The sequence below is a fragment of the Dromiciops gliroides genome, chromosome 6 (genome assembly GCF_019393635.1).
Source record: "Dromiciops gliroides isolate mDroGli1 chromosome 6, mDroGli1.pri, whole genome shotgun sequence".
NCBI classification, from domain to species: domain Eukaryota; kingdom Metazoa; phylum Chordata; class Mammalia; order Microbiotheria; family Microbiotheriidae; genus Dromiciops; species Dromiciops gliroides.
The window spans coordinates 36,485,990-36,506,001 of NC_057866.1; the positions used below are offsets into that span (position 1 = coordinate 36,485,990).

Below are 20,012 nucleotides of genomic sequence, written 5' to 3' on the forward strand. Positions count from 1 at the left end.
GGTTTGCAATTTCCTTCACCAGCTCATTTTACAGGTGAGGAAACTGAGGCAAAGAGGGTCAAGTGACTTGCTCAGGGTCACATAGCTAGTAAATGTTTGAGGCTGGAGCTGATAATACAAAACAGTGCAGTTTGCAAAGTCATGGTACTCAGGTGAATAAAAATGATGACTTACCAACTGTAGAGAATCTAACAGCAATTGGAGTCCTCTTCCCAATATGCTCAAACACCTTTGCCTTGGAATATCTGGTAATGTCATGAGTGACTTCAAAATATCCAAATGCTCCTATGAGATAGACACACAAAACACTACTGTGACCAATCAGTCAAGTATTGAATTAGTCCCTACCACGTGCCTACCTATGGGAAGGGGGAGGCATCCCCTGTCCCCCAAGAGCTCACAATCAACAGGTGTGCAGGAAACGTACACATTCAGGTGCTAAGCGGGGGACTGAGCTGGAGTTCAGGATAATAGTTAATGTCATCTAAAAGAGTTGGAAGAAGCATCATGAAGCTGCTAAGTCTTCAGCTGGGGCTTAAAGGAAAAGCAGCATTTGTAAAAGAAAAGAGGGAGAAGAAACCAGAGAGGGCATCTTAGAAGCAGTCATGGTATCAGACACTCAACAGAGATGCCATGATGCCCAATGAAAAACCACCATGATGTAGGACTGATGTCAAACTGCTTGCCTTCTCAATGAGGGTGAGAGAGAATCTGGAACTCAGAATTTGAAAGAAGGAACGTTAAAATTGCTTTTACATGTAATTGGAAAAAATAAAATATTAATTAAAAAAATTTTAAAACAACTATGATGAAAAATCTTGCAAACTTTTAGGAAAAATGAGTGGAGAAGCAGAGCATGAAGGATAGGTTACATGAGAGCCAGGTCTCTTCCAATAGCCAGGGTAAATTAGCAAGTTTTCCAACAGAAACTCCTTCCAAGGGCGGAGAGATTCAGAGTCTCAGTGCTAGAATTGGACAAACTGTCTAAGCAGGAAGACAAAAAGGATGCCCATTCTCTACCCAGGTAGCATAAAATAATTACTGTAGCCAGGCAAAACGCACATCTCACCTGCTCCTTTAGCATGAACAACTCTCTCGGGAATTCTCTCCCGGTCAAAGTGAGCCATTTCATCAGTGAAGACCACATCTTGAACCAGAAGAGGCCCCCGAGGTCCGACACTCAGAATATTAAGTTTGTCTCCTACAGGGACACCAGCTCCCGTAGTAATGGTATCAGGTTTCTAAAAAGAAACGGGGGCATAGAAAAATCATCCACACTGAAAACATTTAATTAGTTAATATCAATATATTCCGAATTTACATGATCACAAAGGGTATTTCCCCTCAATTTTTTTTTTTTTTAAAGTGAGGCAATTCGGGTTAAGTGACTTGCCCAGGGTCACACAGCTAGTAAGTGTTAAGTGTCTGAGGCCGGATTTGAACTCAGGTACTCCTGATTCCAGGGCCAGTGCTCTATCCACTGCGCCACCTAGCTGCCCCCTCCCCTCAATTTTTAGACTTTTTCACTTGACCTGTTAAAACGTATCCTCCTGAACAGCTGTGATTTCCTGCATGTTGGCTAAAATTTGTATTTGTATTTCAGAAATGTTCGGCAAACATCCTTCTTGCTTATGCTACTTGTCCCAAAGAAAAGAGAGTCTTGAGTAACCTCCTTCTTTTGAGACTCAGTCCAAGCACCAGCCTGAGGTAAGAGTCGGATCCAAAGTTGTAGTGCCCTCCCTCCCAAACGACCTTACGCTTAACTAGTTGGTGGCTCGTCTTTTTTATTATTTATTCTGAATATATTCTGAGTTGTCCAGAACCCAGGATCACCTCCCTGCCATCATGAAACATCAGAGGAAGACTTGAGGGGAAACATGATTGTCAGGGATGAGGCACATACAGGTGATTTATGACTGTGGTTAATATTACAGTAATGTCAAACAAGAGCCGGGTAATTTATTAACTTTCGTCAAGTTAAATATACTTCCTGTGATAATCTCATCCCCCAAAAGGCATAATGAGACACTTTACTCTAATTGAAAACAAGCTTTTTTGGACTGTGATAAGCTATCTTCTAAAGCTAGAAGAAGTCTCCGCGAAGGCTTACTTTCTGTGGATTTCAATCCTTTGTTAAGGGCTTGAGAACTTTCATTGTTTGATTTGATTATTGACAAAGCTATTTTAAAGTTGTGTTAAGCTCAATTTTGTAGGAAATTTTCCTGGCTGATTACCAGCATCCACACATCAACCCCTGAAAAGACTTCCATTCCATGACTACACCTAGAGGACATCTGAGAAAAGACTTTCAGAGACTTTAAATGAACAGTTTTGATTTGTTGTTTTTTTCTCTTTCTGTTATAATATACACCATCTGTAACATGTATTCTCTGCAGAGGCCCTCCCTTTGCAAGACCAATGTCAAAGCGTCGGTTCATGAGGACAAAAAAAATCGCTCCTCTGGACAAAACTTTCCTCTCTTCCTTTTCTATATTGTTGTTCACATATTATTAGTTAGCAATAGTTATCATATTGTTTTTACTGTTCCGTCAAGGAAACATTTTGTTTCTTGAGGAACAACAGGGGGGACTGTAACGATTGGAATAACGCCACCTGCTGGATACTTACTGTAGAAGAGTTCTGCCCATGAAGCGAAGGTCTTTGAGGGCAAGACCAGGCATCAGGAAGTGACGCAGACTAGTGGGAGGAGGAAGGAAGAGACTGGCGCTCAGTCTCGCTCGTCTTTCCTTTGGACTCTGGTGGAGAGCGGAGCTAGAAATGTGCTCTCCCTTTAATAGATAGGAATCTAGACCTTTCTCTCTCTCTTTACCAAATTCTTATTCTCCTTAATAAATGCTTAAAAGTCTAACTCTTGCTAAAGCTTATAATTTATTGGCGACCACTCATTAGATATTTTAGACAGTTTAGCTAGAATTTTAGCCCTTAAGCATAAAAAAAAAGTTAAAAGAATAAACGAGCCAGGGGAAAAGAAGAGACCATAATTTGAGCAAGATAGATCTCTGTCTGAAAGTTGGATTTGTCAAATCTTGATCAGATAAACAAAGCCAAGAGGTGTGAAGGTGTCTGCTTAACCCATGAACGTGCAAGGTAATTGACACCACAGAGGAGCGCAACAAGGAAGTTGTTTTAAAAACGAAATAGGAAAATGAATCTGTCCTCCATGGACTCTGGATGCAAAGGCTGAAGCATCATGGGAACAAAAGCATCATTATGGGAATTACAGGAGATCTGCCCACCAAGACAATAAGTCTCCTCTACTGCCTTAATAAGGATGATGTAGCTAAAAGAATGAAATGTGACCAGAAAAAGATAATTACAAAGGAATGAGACTTCTGATTTCTTCAAAAGGGTTCTGAGATTAAGAAAAAAAAGGTGAAATTAAAGGTAATGACCAACACTGACTCCAGGGGGCAGATGCAGCACCATACCTCCTCCCTCCTCCCTGAAGAGAAGACTTACAGGTACTGAATGCTGTTGTCAGACAGAATTGATTTTGTTGTTGTTGAGTCATGTCAGTTGTGTCTGACCCCATTTGGGGTTTTCTTGGCAGAGATCCTGGAGCGGTTTCCCATTTCCTTCTCCAGATCATTTACAGGGGAGGAAACTGAGGCAAACCTGCCCAGAGTCACACAGCTAGGAAGTGTCTGAGGCCAGATTTTAACTCAGGAAGATGAGTCTTCCTCACTCCAGGCCCAGGGTTCCATCCATTACACCACTAAGCTGCCCAGGAATTGATTGTAACTGTTGTTTTGTGATAAGAGAGGGAAGATATCAGGAAATCTGTGATGTAAAAACCCAAAGATATCAATAAGATTTAAAATAAGTAAATATGGGGAGTGGGAAGAAGTTAATAATACAGAACTCAGTTCTTCCCATATCTGAGTCTAGTTATGGCTGCGAATCCTTATAAATATGAGTCCTGCCATCCCAATCTAACTTACAGCATCTGTGGGTCACGCAGACCCATAGATCTGCCTTCAAAGTGGGGAAGTCAAGCTTGCTGTGAAGCAGGGAGGGCAGGCCACCTTTGCTGTTGAAACAAGAACAAGTGTGGAAAGAATGAGCAGGGAGTCTGAAGCAGTCAGGCTGTCGAACAGTTGCAGCCTTTGCTTCAGATCACTCAGGAGATAGAGCAGACCCAAGGCACAGTGTAAGCCTCTGGCTAAAGGGACTGATGTCTAATGTGCTCCGGGGTGAGAACCAACTCCTCTTTAAAAGAGAATAAATCAATTCCCCCTCAGATTAGCACTAGGAGATCTTAAAGAGACACTGAACCCTTGCCTCTGCCTTTAGGCAAGACAACCACAAGTATTCAAGGCAGGTGACTTTGTCCTACTAAAAAAATGCTAGAAAGCCCACCTCTCCCAAGGATTCAGTCCACTTTTTAACAACAGGGGGCTTACATTTACCTCATGAGGCCAGATACAACATGAACCCATATTTTTGAAGTTCTGGTGGAGAAGGGAGGCAACTATTTATAATTAACTTATGATAAGGAGGGATAGAAATATTTCTAAGAGATTTATGATGTTGTTCTTCAGTCATTTCAGTTCTATTCAATTCTTTGTGACCTCCATTTGGGGTATTCTTGGCAAAGATACTGGAATGGTTTGCCATTTCCTTCTCCCAGTGCATTAAGGCAAATGGAGGTTAAGTGACTTGCCCAGGGTCACACAGCTATAGCGTGTGTCTGAGGTCTCTTTTGAACTCAGGTCCTCCTGACTTCCTGACTCCAGTCCTAGTGTTTCATCCATTGCACTGCCTAGCTGCCCCTTATTTATAATGAAGAGGGATAGAAATATTTGTGATTTGTTAAACAACTGACTTAAAAGCCTTTCCCAATACTTCCCTATCATCAGGTTCCAAGATTTCACTGGTGTTCATACTTCCTTTATCAAACCAGATCACAATCCTCCATGATTCAGTAGTTATCAACATCATATAAGTACAGCTGACACGTAAATAGAATTTTAAGCTTTGCAAAGCACTTTGCATACATCACCTTGGGTGGACAGTGTTAGACAGCTGCTAGGGCCCCCAAATTGTTCCCCTGCCAGCAGGCCAGCACTGAGCTGGGCTGGTCCTCTGTCAAGAGAGTCCATCCCTAGGCCGTACTTGAAGCCTTTCCAACTTGGTAGGCCCTGCCTTAGCTTCTAATGCCAGCTTTCAAGAAATGGCAAACTATTAAGAGCCATATGAAGGGGCAGCTAGGTGGCACAGTGGATAAAGCACCAGCCCTGGAGTCAGGAGGACTTGAGTTCAAATTTGACCTCAGACACTTAACACTTACTAGCTGTGTGACCCTGGGCAAGTCACTTAACCCCAATTGCCTCACTAAAAAGAAAAAAAAAAGAGCCATATGAAAGAATGGTTCAAATCACAAATAATGTGAAAATGCCAAACAAGACAACTTGGAGTTATTACCTCATATCTAGAAAACTGACAAAAATGACAAAAGATGGGAACAAGTGACATGGGGAGAGGGGAATAGCCACCCACATGTATTGTTGATGGAGCTAACCAGACTAAAAAGCAGTTTGGAGGTGAATAAAGTGACTAAAACAGCTATTCCTACTGACCAAGCCCATTTACAAAAGTCTTCCATAATTACATCATAAAGTTGTTTCCTGCTCGTGTCTTATTCCATTTGACAAAGGGATCACTGGTCACCTTTCACATGTATGGATCATCAGCAGAAAGGCACAGTGAACTAAGGAGGGGAAATGCTACATCTAATTACCCTGGGCACAGACATCCTGCAACCCAGCCATCCTAAATGAGGCCCTCTTCCAAAGTGCTGACTTTGCTTTTTGTTTGTTTATGCAAAAAGCCCTCTGGCAACCAAGCAGCAAGTCCAAGAAACAGCAAGAATGAGAAATTACACATGGCACACTCTATCTGACCATTTCACTGATCAGATGGAAAGAAGCAATATCACTGCCTGAAGACAACTAGGGCAGGCAAGTCATAGATTCAGGAGAAATGATGCAAAAACAGAAACAGAAGAAAAACGAAGATGAGAGAAAAGAAAAAGACTGGAGAGGGAGGGAAGAGATAAAACGTGGCACTATGACAAGAGACAAGCAAGCTGTCCAGGAAGAGAGAAGACAGAAAACCTCTCCCTGCCAAGGCTGCAGAACCAATTGGGTGCCATCTAATTAGAGTCAGTTTGGTGCTTTCTAATTAGAACTTACTCATTGTAGGACCTTCTGATAGTGCCAAGATGTCATCCATGCTAAGAAGTATATTGATTATGTGATACCCCTGTACTCTGGGGGGAAGGGGTGTACACAGTCAACAGCACTCTGTATTCCCTAAGGGTGGCCCTACAGCATGGCAGGCATATGACACCAGAATGGTTTGGCGGGGGGGGGGGGGGGGGGGGGGGGGGGGGTGGGAAACCATTAATAAAGGCAGCAGTCGGTCAGAGAAAAGCCCATAATCCTTCTTCTGGGGAGGCTGAGGCTGAGAGATCACAAGCTCAGGAGTTCTGAACTGCAGGAAGTCCATTACCAAGATGGCAGCTCTCTGGAAAAGGCAACCACCAAGCTAAGGAAGGCATTAGAAAGTGGGCAGATCAATCAGGATTAGAATCAGCCTGTGAGCTGTGGTTGCACTCCCAGCTAGGCTAGAGAGAGAAAATGTAAACAACAATAACAAATAAATACCCAGAACTTTACGTGACAACACAGATGCCAATCTACATTGGTCGAGTGTCTTTATTCAATGGGACTTCCCTCTACCAATAAAATCAGAGGCTTCATCCTCCCCAAATGCTATAACTAAGAGTATATTCAGTATCTGTGTGGTACAATACATGTGGCAGCCTTAAAAACTGGTCTGTGCCTTCAAACCAAAGGGAGGACAAGAAAGAAGAAAAAGGCTCCAACATCAGGAAGGTGGATAGAACTTCATTATCACATAGTAATCAGTATCTTTATTCTATGGGGCAAAAACCACAGTTGCTGTGTCATCTAAAACAAGGGAAATACAGGAAACAGCAGATTTTTTGTCTTCATTTTTTTTTTAAGTTAACCACCACTTTCTAACGTGGACCAAACTTATGGAATGACTTAGGATCTGGTTCCACAAGACCAGTTTCATTTTATATTTGTCTCCTCTATTAGTAAAATGTAAGAAAGGTTGAAATAATAATAATGATCTTTTAAACAACTCTAAATGCTACACTAATGTCACTGGGTTAGCATGAAGCTTCACTGAAAGGAACAGATAAAGGCTAAGGTACAAAAGTCTTATTTCACATTTCAACAAAGTAGCTCATTTAGGAGGCAGGGAAGGAGTAAAATCCCTAACTTACCACATAAGTAGTCATCTGATGCTATTATTTATGGAATGCTGTACAAAATTATTCTATTTAATGCTAAGCAGTAAGAAACAGCCAAAATTCTCATTTTGTTTTTATCTAAAGTAATTGGAAATGCAGCCACCATTTGACAAGTCTATTTGTGCACTTGGCCCTCTCCTAGATGTTGCAGGGCAGAGGTATCAAACACACCCAAGATCTGTAGCAACACTCTAGAATGTCCCCAGACCAGATCAAAATGTGATTAGGAAAAGATAAGGAGTCAAAGAGTGTGAACAAACAGTTCTCTAAAGAATTCACAATCACATGAAAAAAATGTTTCATATCACTAATAATAAGGGAAATACATATCAGAAAACCCTGAGGTTTCATCTTAAACCCTGCAAATGGTCAAACATGAGCCAAAACAAAAATGGCAATAGTCAGTGATGATGGGGCTGTGGAATGATAGGCACACATACATTATTGGTGGAGCTGGGAAATGGTACAACCATTTTAAAAAGCAATTTGGAATTATGCAAATGAAGTGATTAAAATGTCCATATGCCTTGATCCAAAGACTCTACTACTGGGCTTATACCTGAAAGAAAAGCAGAGGCAGCTAGGTGGCACAGTGGATAGAGCACTGCCCCTGGAGTCGGGAGGACCTGATTTCAAATCCTGCCTCAGACACTTGACACTTACTAGCTGTGTGACCTTGGGCAAGTCACTTAACTCTCATTGCCCAACCAAAAAAATATTAAGAAGAAAAGCCCCATATACTCCAAAATATTTATAGTAGCACCTTTTGTGATTGCTGAGAATTGGAAACAAAGTAGATGCCCATCAACTGGGGAATGGCTAAACAAACTGTGCTACGTGAATGTAATGGAATGCTAATGTGCTATGAGTAATGATGTGTGTGACAAACACAGAAAAGCATCTCTATGAACTGATGCAAGGGAATTAGGCAGAACCAAAGACAACATACAATACAACAACGTAAATGGAAAGAACCATACATCAAAAAATCAAAAGTAAATGTAACACAAGTCAGCAGAAGACACCTCCAAACTACTCCTTCATGGAGGCGGGAGGTCCACAGGTGTTGCATATTATATGTATTTTCAGACTTTTTTAATGTACTGATCAATTGATTTTTTAAAGATTTTATTTTCTTCCCTAAAATAGTATTTGTTATATAAAATGGTTCTCTGGGAAGGGCAGAAGGATACATGGGATAATTAAGGTAATGTGAGAAACAAAAAATATCCATTAAAAACTATTTTTTGAGGCAATCTGGGTGAAGTGACTTGCCCAGGATCACAAAGCCAGTAAGTATCTGAGGTCAGATTTGAACTCTGATCCTCCTAACTCCAGGCCCAGTGCTCTATCCACTAAACCACCTTGCTGCCCCATTTTATTTGCATTTGACAACACTGCGGCAGGGGATACAAAGAAGAAAAAAGAGAAAAGAGCTACAGAATACCTGAAAATGTTCATCCTATCACTCTATCTAGCACTAGTTCAGTCATAGCTCACTGTATTTGACATAGTGCCGAGTCCCCTGACAAGATCAGAATCTGGTCACGAGTTAGATGCTCAATAACCTTCTTTCCAGTTGGGCTCACACCTGGTTCCAAGTTCAGAGTGGCTTACCACACCTGCTGGGTGCACACCTTACTTAACTGGCTAATTCAGAGACCCAGCAAACCGAGGCCATGAAGTGTGGAGCACTGGAGTAAGAACTGGCAGAGATCCAGGAGAACTGGGTCCTGGGAACCTTGGGCAATTTACCTCCTAGCCCCTCTGAGCCTCAGCTTCTCCTGTCAAATGGGGAGACTGAAGATCGCTAAGGCCACAGCATGACAGGGATGAGTGTCAGGGGCTCTCACATTTGTCCACTGTGGCAGCACCCTCGAGTTTAAACAAAATTTTAGCAGACCCATGTAGTCAACTCCTCTCACATTACTTTTTTAATGCTTATTGACAACACAAGGTTCATTTAAAAACAACAACAAAATCCTGGGGGTGTTTCAAAATTCCTTGCAGCAGTATGAGAAATGCTGATCTAGCCAATCCCTTCCTTTTACAGATGCCCCTTAAAATAATCTAACATCCATATGGAAAAAGGCTCCAAATCACTGATCACTAAAAATGCCAATTTCGACAACTCGAAGTTTTCCATTGGCTTCTACTTAGCACGTTGACAAAGATGATAAAGGAGGGAAGTTGTCGATACTGTTGGAGCTTGGGAAGACAGGCACATTTCTATAATGCTGGTGAAGGTCTCAATGGGTCTAACCATTCTGGGAGGTCTAGAATTACTGAAGAAAGTACTGAGTGGTCCATAATCTTTGATCCATCCATCTCATGAGTAGGCAGCATATGCCCCATAAAGGTCAGACAGAAAGAAAAGCCCTACAAATAATAAAGTATTCACACCAACACTTTTCACAGTAGCAAACAACAGAAAACAAAGCTGATGTCCATTGGTAGGAAGCGGCTGAACAAATTCTGGCATGTGATTGCAATGGAGTACTTTTTCACTGTCTGAAATAACAAACGGGAAGGCTTGGAGAATCATGGGAAGACATGCATGAGCTGAGACTGAGGGAGATGAGCAGGACCCGTAACAGCTACAATCAGGCATCACAAAGCAGACAAAAGGAAGTCAAGCTCTAAGTGCTCACAGGGACCCATCTGGGCCCCAGAAAACTCCAGGGGAGGCACTCTTCCTGTTCTCCTTTCCAGGCCCAGTCAATGGGTCAGGTGCTTTTTGCCTATTTGATTTTCCTTGTAACAGGGTGAGTTGGAGGAAGAGGAGGGGATGGGCAAGCCAGAAATGACTATAATGTCAAAAGAAAAGCTAGCAATTAAATGTACTGATCCAAATGAAAAAATAAAAGCCTGAGGACCTGCCCAAAGATGGCCAGACTCTGTGCTAGACTGAAGTTAAGGATGCATGGTATTCCATCATGGCAATGCTGCCTCCAATAGAGGCTGATTGGGAATCTGGGAATCCAGGAATCCTCCCTCAGGAGGTCAGGATTTGCAGCCTAAGGGGCCTTGGCCATGGCCTACCCTCTACCTCCAGGGAGGTCTCTTTCCAAGGTCTGACAAGAGCCCACCTAGGACTGCACCTCAACTTCTGGGACTCTTAACTTTCCTGCCACTAAGTTGTGTTGCCTCTCCATGCTCTTCCTCTCAAGTGGCATAAGTCAAGGTTTAATTCTTCCCCAAGGCAGCCCAGTAACCCTTCCTTACACCAAGCAGAGAAGGAGTAGGCTTTTTGTCAGTCAAAAAGCATTTACTAAAGTGCACCAGTTCCCATGCTAACCCTTCTCATAAACTGGAGGGAAAAGGGCAGAGGAGGAAAGAGTAAACCCGATAAAGACTGCAAAGCTGTACGACAAAGGGTCCAGAGTACATTTCTCTGAGTACATAATGAATCTTAAGGTCAGGGGCTAATTTAACCCCTTCCTGACCAAGAATCACCTCCAACGCACCACAGACAAGTGGCTCTACAGAGAAAAGAGCACATACTCTGCATCCACAGGGTCTGGGTTCAAAACGTGCCTGACAATTATAATGACCTTGAACAAGTCACTAAATTTCCAGGAGGGTCTTAGTTGCCTGGTTAGATCCCTTGCCTTTGGGGTTTCTTCTAGCTCTGACATCTATGATCTACTCTCTTAACGTTGCCCATTCCACTGTTGGACAGCTTTCATTGTTAAAAAAAGGTCCCGCCCCCACGCTGAATAGAAAGAGGCAGCCTAAAGTGGTGGACAGAGTGGTGGATAGAGTCCCTGAACCCCTCCGTGCTCTAGGCAAATCTCTGACACTAGGTTGCCGAGAGGGTGCAGACCTGGGAAAGGGGGCTCCCCCTATCAACGAATGCACTGTCTGGTCCCCACTCCAAATGGGCTGCACCTTCCACTCGTGGAGGGTTTCACGTGGTTCTACTTCCTGCCAGTTTCCCTTGCTTCCCGGGCTTGCTTCGCCACCGCCTCTTCCCACCCTCAAAGCTGTGACCTCTATACCAGTTGGCAACGCCGCAACAATACACTTGGAGCCTGGTCAGCCCGAGCCCTCTTGTTGGTTAGGAATAGGCGGGTGTTTTTGCCAAGACACCTGGATCCCCACCCTTTCCCATCTGACACCCTTTCACCATCCCCGTGGACATTACACACCCCTCCGTTATCTAGCATTGGAACATTCCCTTGGAAGGCCGGCGATCCAAAAATTAACGTGAGCATTGAAACTTTCCTTGAAACCCAGGGATCCTGAAAGTGACATTCCACCCCCCTCTGTTAGCGGGTATTGGAACTTTCCTTTAGAATGCTGAAATTGACATCCCATCCCCCTCTGTTAGCTGGCATTGGAACCTTCCTTTGGAACGCTCAGATTCTGAAATTGACTTCACATTCAGGCCCCTAGCCCTTCTCCATTAGTGGGCTTTGGACTTCACACACACACACACACACACACACACACACACACACACACACACACACATACACACACACACACACACACACTCTGCTCTCCGTTAGTGGGTACTGGAACCTTCCTTTGGAATGTGGTCCCCAAACTGACATTCTACCCCCGGTTTGAAGCCACTGGAACCTTCCTTTGGAAGGCTACCGGATTGCAGGCCCCGCCCATGGTCACTGGAACATTGCTCTGGAAGGCCGAGATCATGCCCTCCCCACCAGCTGCATTGGACTCTTCCTCGGATGGCTCCGGCGTTTGGTTCCCCCCGCCCCCAGCGGTCATTGGATCACTCCTCAAGGACCAGAGCCCGGGGCCGTTAGCTGCCGGCCGCCTCGCTCCTTCCATCCTCCGACCCTCTCGGAGGATCAGCCCGAGCCGCGGGATGTAGGCACCTGTGAGCTTCTCTGCTCCTTCCAGTGCTTCATCTGGTCGGTGGCTTTGTCTCGGCTTTCCCCCATGGCGCGGGAGCTGGTGCAGCGGGCAGCAAAGGCAAACACGGTCCGAAGTGGGTGGCGGCACTCAGCGCTCTGCCCCGCAGTCTGGCAGACACCACAGACCCCGCCAGGCGACGAAGTAGGCGTGGTCAAGTTCCGCCAATCAGCGCCCGCCCCTCGGACCTTCGGCCCTGCGATTGGATACTGGCCTCTCGCTCTAGTTTGGTCCGAGGTGGGATTGAGAGATGGGCGGGTGGGGGCGGGAATAAAATCTAGAGGACAGTAGAGGAAAGGGCAGTTGGGGAGAAGGTCGCCGGGGGGAAGGCAAACGGTTCAAGTTAGGACAACAAGCATTTATTAAACGCCTGCTGTGTGCCGGTTCAGTATGTTCAGTCGTGTCTGACACTCAGTGACCCTATATGGGATTTCCTTGACGAAAACATGAAGTGGTTTGCCATTTCCTTCACCAGTCGATCAAGGCAAACAGGGTAAAGTGACTTGCCCAGGGTCACACAGTGTCCGAGGCTAGATTTGAACCCAAGTCTCTCTAACTTCAGGCCCAGCATACCGCTGTAATACCCAGATGCCTCTACTGTGTGCCAGACACTGCCCCAAACGGGACAGAGGAACACCATAGCGGGCATTGGAGGGAGAAGAACCAGATTTTGGGGAAAGGGGGTTGAAGGAAATTAGGATCCTGGCCCTGGAGGGGGGGGGAGGACACGTCAGAGGGCATCTAGGCTGTCCTCATTTTACAGCTGGGGAAACTGAGGCTCATAGAGGTGAATCCACTTGCCCAAAGTCACACAAGTGTGAAGTACTGTAGTATTTTATGTTTCTAAAACTGAAATTTTGTTTAAGTACTAAGGGAATAGGAGTGGTTCTAATTCACAATGACTCAAGAAAAACCTACAAAAAACAGTTTGCAAGTGGAAAGGATCAGAGACAGAATTTGAACCCAGGTCCTCTGGCTCTGCAGCCAGCCCTAGCTCCTCCTGGTGAGGATCAGAGTCAGGAAGGAGATGGGAATGGGACGGGGCTGGCAGGAGAGAGCTGGGAAGGGATGAAGGCAAGCCTAGTGGTCATTTTTGACAAGTCAGGGTGACTTGTTAGATCATGCATCCACAGTGAAACATCCCACCAGCTGTAATTATCAGACAGTCACCTCCAGGTGGGCTTGTCCCCTCGCCTCTCTTCTCTCGGGCTTCCCAGAAGCCACCTGCCTGCCCCCATATCCCTAACCTAGGGGAGTTGGCAGCCCTTCAGTCTGTCCTGGGGACTTTCCTGTCTCAAGCTCCCTGAGACAGCTCCAGGAGTGGGGTCCCTGAAGAAGTCTCCTCCTGTCTACCTTCCACCTTGCCCACCTTGCCCGCCTTGCCCGCCGGGTCCACAGTATGAGAGCTTACTTGTACATCCTGTGGCCCTACAGCTACATTTTCTCATTTGATCCTCATACCAGCCCAGGACTGAAAACAAATGACTAACGACAACAAACGAACTGTATTTTTTTTTTTAAATTTTCCCAATTACATTTTAATCTAGTTGGTTTATTCGGGAGTGTTGAGGCCCCATGTGCTTCTGGGCCGTGAGTTTGATACCTCTGATCTACATCATTGAAGGAAATACCTAAATTAGTGAGAACTTGGATCCTCCAAAGGATTGAAGATGTATTTATGTAAATGGAGATATGTTAAATGTAGGCTCAACATTTGAGCACTGCTTTGCCTGCAACTGAGTCTACATTACACCAAGACTGGGATTAAAAAAAATCAGATCATTTGGTGGTAGAAAAAAAGTCAATCCACCTGATTGTTGAGCCAAGAAGGCCAAACAGCAGTGAAGGCCCAGTATAAAGCTTTCTGCATACTGTACCAAAGGTCAGGAAACACATGACTGCAGTTTCAGAAGAAATGAAGTTGGCTGGATCCCTAAGTCAAGATAAACATATGCTTCTGCCCGTCTACAAGTTGTTTTTGTACATTCTTGATCATTCCTCTGAACTGGGGCCACTCCTATTCCCTTAGAACTAGAACAAAGTTTCAGTGTTTCAGAAATATATTAAATACTAAAAATCTTCTAACTCAGCAAACAAGGAAAGCATAGAGAGAAGAGTATGAGGGTCACACACACACACACACACACACACACACACACACACAAGAATTCCATAATGGTACTGATATTTCACAGGGTAGAAGAAGAAGAAGAAACGGTAGGCAGGGGGCATTTAGCCACCTGGATGCCCCACAGTACATTTTTTGTTGCTCAGTCATTTTCCAATCGTTTCTGACTCTTTGTGACCCCATTTGGGGGGTATCCTTGGCACTGGAGGGGTTTGCCATTTCTTTCTCCAGTTCATTTTACAGATGAAGAAACTGAGGCAGAGTTAAGTGACTTGCCCAGGGTCACACAGCTAGTAAGTATCTGAAGCCACATTTGAACTCAGGAAGATGAGTATTACTGACTTATGCCTGGGTACTCTATCCACTGAGCTACCCAGCTGTCCTACAGTACAACATAGATTGTGTTAATTTGTAGTTTTCTAAGTCAATATGTGGTCTGCAGGTGTCCTTTTTCTATTTGAGTTTGACACCTTCAGAACTCATGCCTGCTTCTCTTACCAAGGGATTTTTGTACCTGCCATCCAGTAAGTCCACCATAGAGAATCGACCCAACACACAAAACTCTTCCCTCTTGGTCTTTGAACATTCTGTGCGTAAGAGGGCAGCACAAAAGGTGTACACGTGTTATCCCACCTTCTTACTACGTGATTACATCACTGCCTTTTCAGATCACACATTGCCTGGATAATATCCTTTCCAACTAACAAACAACAAAAAAACCCTTTTGTAAACAAGTGCGCATTGGTTATCCTGCAGCCTGCCTACATTCATCTCAGGTCACGCAGAATTTGTGATGCTTCCGAGATTGTGGTGTTCTGGAGATTTCTAGCCATAGGATAATACCGTAAGAATGATGTTTTTTAAAAAATGGGTTTTGTTTTAGGAACTGCTGGGGATGGCACTGGGCGATTTCCCAAATGCCACTGTCCCCTCTTTTCCACTATTTCAAGGACAAGCTTATTTTCCATTGTCAGTGCCTGTCCAAGGCATATGTACTAACTCTACATGGTGTACATTGTAACGTGGACTGCCCATACTACTAAATATCATAATCTGAGAAACTCATCATCCACTTAGTTTTTCTTGCATGGATTTTTAGGCTGAATTCTTTTGAATAGTTAGGAATCTTTTTCTAAGGAGGGCTCCATGCTAACCTAGAGCTTGATGTGGTAGGCACTAAGTCATTTACAAACAGGCACAGCTGGAGAATTTTGCCATCAGGAAATCTCTCTTCCAGTTGTATTCTTCACCATCTGTACATCTGGTGAACACTTGGAAGCAGCACACTTCTGCCTGTGTCATGCCCCTCCCCTCTTTTATGCCTGCGGAAAATACTTTGTTGGAAGACAGCAGTTAACTTTACTGTTAGTTCTATGTATGGATATATACACATATATGTATGTATAAACACATATACATATATATACACACAATACATATTTAAATAAGTGTGTTCAATAAATATTTAAATGTATAAAAATAGGGGCAGCTAGGTGGCGCAGTAGATAAAGCACCGGCCCTGGATTCAGGAGGACCTGAGTTCAAATCCGGCCTCAGACACTTGACACTTACTAGCTGTGTAACCCTGGGCAAGTCACTTTAACCCCCATTGCCCTGCAAAAACAAAAAACAAAACAAAATAAATGTATAAAAATCATACTGCATTTAAAAACCAATTCCCTCCTTCCTTTTCTCTCCTTATCCTCTCCCTTGCCCAGGATCATCCAGCCAGAATTCGTCTGCTCCCTCTCCACGACCCCCAATTGCTTCTCAGTATTAAGAATCTTAACCATTGTTATTCATTTAGACAACTGACCCATACTTTGACCTGAACTCAGACTAATGATTCCATCAGTAACAAAAATCAATATCAGTTGAGTAAATAAAAAAAAAAAAACTAAACTAAAGGCATGAGGTACTCTTTGTTCTCTATATAAACTTGGTTCTCTCTCTTTTTAACCTCTTACTGCTGCTAATGGTTTAGAGCACTGAAAGCTATTTCTGTGCTTCTGACCAAGAAAAGCAACAGTAGTTTCAGGTTTCAGATGTCACCATATGCTGTGCCTACAAGTACTTTAGGGTGCTTGCACCTCAATGCTACTGAATTTATATTATCTCTATGCTCAGAGGTATATTTTATTGATTGGGTGGGTCTAGAATATGAAGTTTAATTGTGATGATGAAATAAAAATAATTGCATGCCTGCACTTTAAAAATAAAACCCAGCTGCAAAAAAGTTGGAATCATGTCTTTTTCTTTTTCTTTCTTTCTTTCTTTTTTTTTTTTTTGGTGGGGCAATGAAGGTTAAGTGACTTGCCATGGTCACACAGCTGGTAAGTGTCAATTGTCTGAGGCTGGATTTGAACTCAGGTCCTCCTGAATCCAGGAAAAACAGATCAATAACACTTTCATGATGTCCTTTCCCCCGTCTGAAACAAAGTAGTGTAGTGTGTGTGGAAATATCTGTAATGTTACAATAACTTTGAATGCTAGATCATGACTATCATTGGCAATCAAATCTTAAGAGCTAAATAGATATTTGAAGATTCATCAAATAACAGGATTATAAACTTGGAGCTGGATGGAAACTTGGAGATCATCTAATCTAGTCCTCTCATTTAAAAGAGGAAACTGAGGCCCAGAAATATTATTTGAGGTCAAATGGGCAGTAACTGGCCAAGCCAGGATTCAGATTCTAGCTCTGTTGCTTTCTTGCTTTTAATTCCTTCCCCATGGAAAAAGAAAGGTCAAAACGTGGAAGAACTGAGTGATTAATAGGAATTGCTTCCTTCCCCGCTGCAGTGTGAAAGAAAAAAAGATGTTTTGAAAGGCTCACCCACTGCTGCTTCCAATTCTCAGCAGCCCCAGAAGCAGTGATGCTAACAGCCTGAGTTTCAGAAGCAGCCTGAAGACCGTGTGCTTTGCTCAATCCTGACTGCCCCCGTGGCCTAAGAGGGAGAAAAAAATCGACAAAAACTCTTTTCTCCCAGAAATCTCCAAACTGTGTTTGGGTGCTTTAGAAATGGCAAACTCCGTGGCCACTTGGTAGTGGCTCCTTGCAGGAAGGACCTGGCTCTTTTATGATAAAGCAAACCCCCTCCCTCTAACCCCATGATAGGAGCATGGGTGCAGAGTCAGTTAAAACAGCCAATTTCCAGTGGCCTCTTCCCTACACTCTTTGTATAGGAGGTGAGGGGCAGGGGCTGCCCCTCCTTCCAACTTGGCAGAAATGGTGGGTGGTCATGCATGGCAGCTAAAGTCCATGTCTTGATTAGGTAAGCCTAATCCTGGTTTGGGGGCTGCCTCTACTCTGTTCTTTCCTGACATTAGGTGAATTAATATTGATCCCAATTAGGTATGTCTGGGCTTGGAGGCCACCTTGTAAGTTCAAAAGTTTCAATAGTTCTGAGTCCTTTCCTTAGAGCTGACTCACCAGAAAAAGGAGAACAGTAGGAATCAAGCTGAAATATAAAATGCCTTTTCAGCAGTCCAGCACTGTTTTATGTTCTGATAGTATTTAAAGTATTAACTTCCAAGAAGACTGTTCTCCTGTGCTGTTGTTATAAATTAAGTTACTGAATCCTGGTTTTGTCTCTCTATCAATGCAATGCTTGGATTTTGTTTGACCTTTCTTTTGTGTGTAGGAAATAAATACCTGTCCCATACATGATTCATATTGGGCACTGAGTAACTTCATATTCCTTACTTTGGGGAAACCTTGGACCTGAAATACACTGTGAGTCTTAGTCAGTTTTCTCAGAGCACCCCCTGAAGGCCCTCTGGTTGGAGCTTAAAAACTGAAGATTAATCAGTGAACAGTATGGGAAAACAAGGGTGTCTAACCTTTCTAGGTAATGCAGATCCCCCAGTAATGAACCTGGTCTGGCCCACCCAATGAGACAACCACCTCAGTGGAGTTTGAGGGGTTTAATTTTTGGTTTTCTAAGGGTTGGTTTTTTTTTTAGTTGCTTGCCCAATTCCTTCTTGAAAGTATTTGGAGAGAGGGATAGAATTTGGAACTCAAAACTTTAAATAAAAATGTTTATTATTAAAATTTTTTTAGAGAGATTCATTTTCCCTAAGGATTGCTTTCCCTGAGTGGAAAAATAGAGGGAGATTGCCCCAGGCCTCTTGAGCTCAGCAACAGTTCTTAATTGTTAGATTATCAATAAGAGACACAGTAAATGTACAGAATGAGATAAAAGATAATGTGCAAGAACAAAAACCAGTGGTATTAATCCAGTTATCTCTTGACCAAAATCAAAACTTCATAGTGTGAAATAGTTAAAGGCTTCCTAGAGGATGGGTGGGTAGGTGCCTAGCTGCAGCTCTTTGGAAAGGAGTTTTTTGGCCTTCAGTTCCTGACAGACAGAAAAGAATGGTCCGAACCAGTTTTGTTTCTTTTGGCAGGTGATGGCACCCAAAGCAGAATGGGAAGGTATAGAAACCAGGCCAATTTGTTTATTTGCTCACACTCTCCATTCCACCCTCCCTCTGAGCTTTGGAAAATGGTGCACATATTTTAATGTAATTATTTTCACAACGTCCCTGGGAGATCTGGTAGGCGTGGAGTAAGGAGAGCCTAGAATAATTGCACACAAATTCAAAATGAGATAGTCCACTATAGGAAGGTTTCACAGCTGTTGACTTTTGATGGATGACCAGCGAGCAATGCTCATTATATGATTTCAGTTGAGGGGCCCCAGGCCTGGGGGCAGGGAAGGGGGGGCAGAGATTAATGTGCCATTTGTTGGGGAACAGGAGGTGAGTAGATTTTATCTTTTAATCATTACAGTGACACATAAATCATATCTTTCTCATTCTTTGGCATGTTTTGGTTTTTTCATGTTTTCTTCCCCATCCTTTCCTTGATGAACTAAACTGATGTTTCATCATGGAATGGAGAGGACCCAGGATTTCAAAGGCTGACCAAAAATTCAAGCAGATCCCTGGCAAGCAAGGAGGTATGGAGTATCGACTTTAGTGAGATTCTTCAAGGACCAGGCCAAGTTCAGAACCTCATTGATAGAAGAGTGACTAACTGATGATTCCTTTTTTGGCCTTGGAATCTGTCCATTTAGGAGTGCAGAGGGGGGAATCTCCTCTTAATGCCATTCTTTGTACATCTCTGATTTTATTTGGCATTTATAACAAAATGTCAATCTTCCTGCCAGAACAGATGTGCGTGTGGACTGTTAAACTCAGGACCTAGATTCCAAGTTGGGTTGATGCCCCTTTCTTAAAGAAATTTACTGTCTCCCTCCCACCCTGCTCCCCATCTTTTAATAAAAAGAAAAAATCTTGGTAAAAAGCATGCCTAGTCTTCAGAGTGCTGGACTTAGAGTCAGGAAGACCAGAGTTCAAATCCCATCTCTGATACCTACCAGCTGGGTGACCCTGAGAAAGTCACTAAACATCTGTATGCCTCAGTTTCCTCATCTGTAAAGCAGTCTCTACATCACAGGGTTGTTTCAAGGCTCAAATAAGAGAAGGGATATACAGCATTTTGCAAACCCGAGAGCCTTATAAATGCTAACTATTAAGGTCATTGTTATTATTAGTAGTAAATATAAATTCCCACATTAGCTATATCCAAAAACGATGTCTCAATCCAAACCCTGAGTCCGTCACTTC

At 43.4% G+C, this 20,012-nt stretch overlaps 1 protein-coding gene across 1 annotated transcript in view; it reads right to left on the reverse strand.

Annotated features, from left to right (window-relative positions):
• CAT (catalase) overlaps positions 1-12,369 on the reverse strand; it is a 28,067-nt gene extending 15,698 nt beyond the window's left edge. Inside the window, exons 1-3 of the mRNA XM_043970383.1 lie at positions 12,214-12,369; positions 1,070-1,241; positions 175-285 (exon numbers count right to left, since the gene is read on the reverse strand). Coding sequence (XP_043826318.1) covers positions 175-285; positions 1,070-1,241; positions 12,214-12,279 — 349 coding nt within the window. The 5' untranslated portion in view covers positions 12,280-12,369. The remainder of the gene's footprint in view (positions 1-174; positions 286-1,069; positions 1,242-12,213) is intronic.
• Between the last annotated feature and the right edge of the window lie 7,643 nt (positions 12,370-20,012).